Below are 7,989 nucleotides of genomic sequence, written 5' to 3'. Positions count from 1 at the left end.
TCCTGTCGTATGTTTGCCTTAAGTTTTTGAATAGTTCGGGGCTTATTTGCATACACTTTGTCTTAAAGATATCCCCAAAGCAAAAAGACTGGTGCTGTCAAATCAGGAGAACGTGTAGGCCATTTAAAATTGGAATTACGAGAGATTATCTAATCCTGAAACATTGCAGTTAACAACTGCATTGTGGCTCTAACAGTATGTGCAGTTGCTCCATCTTGTTGCCACGAAGAAGGAACCTTCTTGCTCCATCTTGTTGCCAAAGAAGAAGGAACCTATAACCCTATCTGATGATACTCCACACCATGCTGTGACTTTAACCGGATGCAATGGACTCGCATGAACTTGGTGTGGATTTTCTGTGCCCCAGAATCTGGTATTCTACTTCTTCACATGTCCATTCAAATGGAAATGAGCTTCATCTCCCATGATCAACTTGTGAACAAACTCATTGTCATTTCTTACAGTTCTCTGAAACCTGACAGCATAATTTAGTTGTTTTTGAAAGTCTGGTGGTTGTAAAGATTGCACTAATTGAACCTTGTAAGGGTACATATGCAAGTCTCTTTAAATGCGCTGCAGAGAACTCCGTGAGATGCCAAGTTTTTGAGAACACCTTTGAGTGGATATGGTTGGGTTCTCTTCAATGCTACAGCTTGCAGCTCCAGTATTTTCACGTGTACATACTGAACAATCTTGTCCACTTCTAGACCTATCCCTTACAGAGCCATGCTCTTGAAAACACATCACTAGGTTCAATATTGCAGGCCTACTAGGGGGATGTCAAACATTGAAATGGCGCATATACGATCTTTGCGTTGCATCAATTGACTGTCTATTTTCAAAGTAAAATTCAATTATCTTCACTCGTTGTTCTGTTGTAAACTTATCTATACCAAAAATCTTCAAAGATTATATTTTTTAATTTTGAAAAGAGAAATAGAAATATATTAATAGAAAAAAGTTATTCAATTTTTAAAATGTAAAGTGACTTTTTTTTTTTTTTTTTTTAGATTATTCGCCTCCCCAAGGCCCGAGGGGGCCACTACAGTTGAGGAGGCTACTCATTTTTTGTGTTTTTTATTTTTTAGTTATTATTCGTGGTGCAACCCTCTCTCAACTCTTTAACTCCGAAACACAAACCTTGCCGAACAAGGCCGCTGCGCGGAGAAACTAAGTTGAGCGCGGTACTTCCAGGGACGTGGTGGGAGTCGAACTCCGAACCTCTCGCTTACAGAGCGAGCGCTCTAACCACTACACCACTACCGCATTATGGGCCATAACGACTTATGGGCCACCTTGTATTTAGTAAATATATGGGTTTATTTAATATTAGAAATTTTTATAGTGTTTCATAAAATAATTGTCTTCTTTGTATTCAGTATTCAATAGTATCTATCCACAAGAGTTTATAACATTTTTATTAACTAATTAACATTAGCCATTTTTAAAATGATTTTAATGAGCAGAGATATAAAATATGCAACCATTTTTTTTCTTTAACATTGTTAACTTTAAAGATTGAAGCTCTTATTTTATTATTATTTGAAATTATTGTATGTAACTAAGAACATTTTCTATTAGTGCACTTTTTTTTTTTTCATTCAATCTTTTCATTTACTTTTCTTGTAGCTTTTATCTCCATTTGCAAAGTCATTGCAATAAATGGATTTTTTTTAAATTATCAATTCCATATTTGCGCTTTTTTTTCCTAATATTGAATTATAATAGAATCATCAAACATCAAGCCATCAAAATGAAGGGAATTAAAAAGAGACAAACAGCACTATCATTTTTAATACAAGCATTCTTGTATTTAATAAAGTACATTGGTGAAACACTATTACTAAGATAAAAATTAGAACAAAAAAAAAAAAAAATTTTTTAAAAACAATTGACAGTCGGATTCTATGGGGTAGCTGGTCAAACTGATCACTTGCCTTCGATTTTCTATTTTCCATGCTGGTGTGTCTTTAAGTACACTGTGCATTTGTCCACTGAATGCATGTACACTGTTTATTTAAGTTCACTGTGTGTATTAGAGCAAGTCCACCAAGCAAAATTTTTTGAAAACAAAAATTGGTATTGGTGTGAAAGATTCTTAATGTGAAACCAAACTTATTTTCATAAAAAATAAATAAATAAATAAAAATGATTTAGGCTTCAACATTTAAAAACTGACAAAATTGGAGATTTTTTTGGAAACCCATATATCACTTTAATATAGCATGTTGCAAAAATTAGCTAAAATGTAAAGAATTAACATAAATATAAAAACCTAAATGTTTTTTTGTAATTACCCTTAAAATACGGGTGTGAAAGAGAAACAGATTAACTCTCAACGCTAGGTGAATTTTATGATATTGATTGAATAAAAACATAAAGAATTTTCAACTATTTTTTATTTATCAAACAATATACCATTTGCTTGAGAAAAAATAATTGGTTTTGTTAACATTTCTGTGATTTTCTTTTTTACACAATGATCTTTAATAAGAAAGTTGTGTCTTTTTTTGAGACCATAAACTTGCTTAGATGCTTCATTTACAGACTTTGCAGCATTTTTAACTGATTGAGAGTTGTTTGGAAGATATGTAAGTTGCAAAACCTCTTCAGATTCTTACGTGCTCATAAGGTGAACAGACAAAAAAACTAATTGTACAGTATTGTGAATATTAACTGCATCAAAATAAAAAACAATAAAAATCCAGGAAATTTTAAGTTTTCTTGCTCTAATGAAATAAAAACTCATGCATTAATAGTTTATGTGTCCTCCTCGTGCTGCTATGACATTCTGCACACAATTTGGCATGGAATCCACTAAATTTTTACAAATGTTTTGAATTTCTGTGTCTTCAATCCAAATCTGAAGGATAGTGGTGGTAAGCTTAGTTTTAGTTATGCAGTCATGTTTTCGCAGTCTTTTTTTTACAATTGCCCAGAGATTCTCAATTGGATTAAGACCAGGGGAGTTGCCAGGCCATTTAAGGGTTTTATTATTATTTTTTACCATGAATTTCTTGACTTTTTTGGAAGTATGGCATGTGGCTAAATCCTGCTGTAATATTCCGTTTCCATTTGGAAACACTTTTAACATCTCTGGAATAAAATGTGTTTGCAGAACCTCAATGTAAGTGTCAGAGTTCATCATTCCAGTAACTGGATAGAGTCTTCCTGGTCCAAAAGCAGAGAAACAACCCCAAAACATCTTCTTTTCTGGATGCTTGGCATATTGTTCAATGTCTCCGGGTCATATAGGCTCACCATCAGAACGACGAACAAACTGTGACTGTTGGCCTTGCACTTTAAAATGTGATTCATCCGAAAATAAAACCTGCAACCAATAAAAAAACAAGTTAACTGTTATCAAGTCTCTTCAATTTAATACCTTCAATTCAAAAATAGTATGATATACAAATATAATAAATAAAATAGCTGTAAATTTAATAAACACATTTTGTCTTACCCTTCTCTATTGTTCTTTAGTCCACTTTTTGTATTCCTTTGCCCACAAGAGACGCTTCTTATTCATGACATCTGTAAGTAATGGTTTTTTAGAAGGTTTTTTGGCAAACGTTCTAACAGCTATCAACTTCCTCCGCACAGTACTTGAGCAGACATGGATGTCATGCGTAGCTAAATCATTCATTAGTTAGTCACTTGTCTTTTTTGGATATTTGATACTCTCCAGCATCAGATATCGGTCATCTCTTTTTGAAGTCTTTCATTTTCGACCTTATTTTCCTTGTTTTAATGGTGATAAGCCGGGTGGATGCTCGAAATCCGGACTTTTTTGACACAAAATAAAAATTACAATAAAAGTATTAGTTTCAAAGCTATATTTCTGAAATTTTAAACAGTAATGTACACATATAAGAGCTTTCATTTCACTCAATCCAGCTGCCTTTAGCTTCAATGACTTGCTCGATACGCTTCCTGAACCTGGAGCAGGCGTGCTCCACCTCATCGGCCAACATGTTGGCAGCTGCAGTAGTAATTGCTTGCTTTAGATATTCAACAGTGTTGTGACTTGATTTATTGGTCTCACGTTCCAAAGTGCCCCAGACATAATACTCCAATGGATTGAGATCTGGTGAGTTTAGAGGCCAAAAGTGCTTCGACCAGAACATAGGGAGATTCTCTTCAAGCCATCCCTGTACCAAATTGGAGGTATGAGCAGAAGCTGAGTCTTGCTGAAACACATATGGCCTACCATTGGAACACTTGTCCATCCAAGGTTTCACCACCTTAATCAGAAGGTCCAAGTAGACTTCTTTGTTGACATTTTGGCCCTTCAGGAAGAAGTGTGGTGACATGACATGGCCTTTGCTGGAAACAGACATAAAGACATGGACAGAGGCTGGAAATTTTGTCTGATCAATCACTGGGACATCTTCTGGGTCTTGAGCCAACCATCTGTCATTTCTTCTGTTCACTTTGGCATCCACAGTAAAAAATTTTTCATCGCTGAAAAAACGAAGTTTACCGGTAGCTTCATGTTTTATTGATGCTAAAAGAACGAAACACTTAGCCACTCTCTTCTCCTTCATTGAAGCAGACAGCATCTGCCTGACTTTCAGGACATACGGCTTGTACCTAAGGTCATCACAGATCGCTCTTCTCATGGTGTAATGAGACACATTTATATCTTTGCTCAGTTTCCTGATGGAGGTGCTGGGGTTTTTGTTGATCAACTTCTGTACTCTGCTGATGAAGGTCTTAATCCTGATTGGTTTGTGAGCAGTCTTTTCTTTTCGTTCTACAGACTCTGCACCATCATTAAACTCTTTGCAATATCATAAACTGTGCTTTTTGGGAAGCTAAACCATTTTGTAATCTCTGGGACAGAGTGCCCGGCGCGGAAGGACTCAACCACTGCAACTCTACGGTCATATTCCTTTGACATGATGTGCTATACTTGCAATTTTTATTATTTTTCCCGAGATTACAATGTTTGTTTTGATTAATGTTTGAATTTCGCAACATAGAATTTAAAAACAAAAAAATGCCGGCAAATTTAAAATTGTCCGGATTTTGAGCATCCACCCTGTATATCAGAAACAATTTTATCAATAAATGATTGAATCTTCCAAAACCGAAATACAAACTACACCTGTATACTTTTTTGGATCATTTTTATTCCATCAAGTAAAAGAATTACTTGTTTAAATGGTAATTTCGTTTAGTGGAGTTGACATCCAACAAATTCTAATTTTCTATTTAGCTTTTCTATATAGATTTTTCTAGTTTAACAACTAGACCATTGCCTGCACAAGTACTTAAATTTGTACAACTTCAAGAGTTTCCATGTTGATAAATTCTTCTAGAACTTCTTTAGTTGCATTTGCTTACAAATTCTAGTTTCACTCGTAATAAATGTGCTAAATATTTTCTTGTTTTTTGTTCCACTTTCTGCAGTAAATGTAAAATGTTCTTCTTTTTCAATTCCAGATATTGTTATTGATTTGCCATCTAAATTGTAACCAACTATATGAACAGGCATTTTTTTACCTTTTTTATCATCAACTTCAATAACTTTTAATTGCAAAACATCTTTAAAATGTTCAATGCCAAGTTTTTTTGCCTATTCTCATTAAAAACTTTGTTTTCTGTAATGAGATTTGCTCAATCAGTAATTGTTACTATGCCATAATCAAGTAGTAATCATGTAGCTAAATGAGCAGCTACACTGTTGCTGATTTTGTAACATATTGCTGCTATTGCAAAGTTGGGCAAGTGTTTGTAATTGTATAAAGAAGGAAGTTCTTAATAAAACTCTAGTTTGTAGTCATTTTTACCATCATCATAATCATCACCTAAAGAAGAATCATTAAACTAAACAAATATTAAACATGTTATTATATATTTTAATTGAATAATTTACATAGACCACTGGAAACCCCACGCCACTAGGATCTCCACACTAAATCCCAGAAGTAGAATACTTAAGTACTAGTAAAAAACACTAAAAAACCCTCTTGTTTACATTTTATTATTTCTTTTTGATCAACTTAGCCTAACTGGAATGATCTTTTTCCACCTTTTTTAGATCTGGTTTTTTGAGTACTCCTTTTCATTCACTGGTATCTAATTTAAAAAAAAAACTTTGCACACTATTTTTATAAGTTTTGGCTGAAAGAAATGACCTTCAAAAATATATTTTGACATAATCTAAAAAACAAATTGTTATACTAGTTATTGCAATTAGCTGCAGGCAGTTCACATTTGGATGCAGATAAATCAAACAATGAATCAAAACTTTTTTTCCAAATAAACTAGGCTTAATTTGTTCCCTTTTGATTTTTTGTGCTCAACACACAAAACTCTTTTAAAAGTGTCAATATTTTTTCTTATACCTCTCTTGTGTATCAAGGGAAGTTATAGAATTCACAATTTTTATGATTGTTTGTGAAACAATTTGTTGATCAGTTATTTAGCAACGAGTTGTTTGTTGAGCTTGTAAATAAACTGTATAACTTGCTTTAAATGTGAGAAGATCGCTGAAAGATTATCTGTTGTTTTAAATATGGGAAGATCGCAGAAAGATTGTTCTGGTTATGAGTTCTACTTTTAAGAGATTTTGCAACTTTTCCCATTTTAAATATTATCTATTTGTAAAATATATTATTTTGCATAGTAGAAAATATCAACAGAGTATCAATAATTTTTTTTATTTCTTATTTCAATAGTATTTATGTATTTCATACTTTTAAAAAAATTATTGACAAAAATAATTAAAGATTATTATCATTAAATATGGCAATAACTATCAATTTTAATGAATTGCTTATTAAATATACAAATACCTACTAATAGTAATACTATACATAAAAGTAAATATGTATAATATTACATAACATAAAAGCACTAACTGCAAATATAAAAAGCTTTAAAAATTACAGACAGAAATATTCTCATTTTTATCTATTAAAATAGTTCATTACAAAAACTTGTGTCTTTGTTGGTAAGGAATAATAAAATGGAATTTTTTTTGTCTAAAAATGAAGTTGCTACCATTATAGTGGTATGTTTACAACTCAAATATAAAAAAGTTGATAATTTTACCGATTCATACAGCACGCTATAATTAGTTAAACTTTTTCAACTTAACATAATTAGTTCATGATAGTTCTTAGTTTTAGTCACAGAAATTTCCTCATCTATACCAATTATTAATTAAAAAATAGAACTGCATAGAGTGCATTTAAGTACACTATGTGTATATAACTATTATTCAAATTAAAAATATTTTCTTAATAACCTATTTAAAACTTTTTAAACAGTTGTTTAAAACATGTTTTTTACTTGTTATTTTTAATTTAGATATGTAGAAAGTTAGTTAAGAAACACAGTTACAGAGATTTAATACAAATACAGAGATTTTTATTTAAAAAAAAAGTAAAACAGTTGAATTGGTTTATTATTTTATCAATTTATTTGCTTAGGGATAATTATCTAAGGGTAGAAATCTTCTATGAGGAAATGAGTTACATACAAGTGGAACAAACTCCAAGCTATGATCTCATGATATTACTTGGTATGAATCATTTTAACTTATACCTTAAAATCAGTGGTTTTATTTATATAATACTTTACTTTATTATAACTTAGGTGACATTGGTGGACAATTTGGATTGTTTTTGGGTTCAAGCATTATTACTTATGTGGAATTCTTTGATTTCTTTGCTGCATTAATTTATACAAAATATTTTCGGATTTTTAAACCACCCAAGATTTAATAACTTTGAAAATCATGAAAGGTTGATACATAAGGAACAAAAAACTAAAAAAATATGATCAACAGAATTTTTGTAGTTAATAAAAAAGACAAACTAGTGACTGGAATGTCATATTTAAACGAAAAATAAAAATATAAATTCTACAATAAATATATTTTTAAAAAGATTTTTTCCTGCATTTTAGTAGTTATTTATATAATTATTTACTTTATTGTTCTTCTTTGAATTACAACTATACTTTTTTATATTTTGA

At 31.5% G+C, this 7,989-nt stretch overlaps 2 protein-coding genes across 2 annotated transcripts in view; one reads left to right on the top strand and one right to left on the bottom strand.

The window, feature by feature from the left end:
* The window catches only part of LOC124809016 (acid-sensing ion channel 1C), a 15,053-nt gene extending 7,185 nt beyond the window's left edge, over window positions 1-7,868 (top strand). Inside the window, exons 7-8 of the mRNA XM_065792544.1 lie at window positions 7,443-7,534; window positions 7,609-7,868. Coding sequence (XP_065648616.1) covers window positions 7,443-7,534; window positions 7,609-7,736 — 220 coding nt within the window. The 3' untranslated portion in view covers window positions 7,737-7,868. The remainder of the gene's footprint in view (window positions 1-7,442; window positions 7,535-7,608) is intronic.
* The window catches only part of LOC100199591 (intraflagellar transport protein 88 homolog), a 43,588-nt gene that overhangs the window by 16,737 nt on the left and 18,862 nt on the right, over window positions 1-7,989 (bottom strand). The window lies entirely within an intron of this gene.

Source organism: Hydra vulgaris, chromosome 03 (genome assembly GCF_038396675.1).
Source record: "Hydra vulgaris chromosome 03, alternate assembly HydraT2T_AEP".
Lineage (NCBI taxonomy): Eukaryota > Metazoa > Cnidaria > Hydrozoa > Anthoathecata > Hydridae > Hydra > Hydra vulgaris.
Note: the sequence above shows the minus strand (reverse complement) of the source record. Positions and strands in the feature narration are given on the sequence as shown.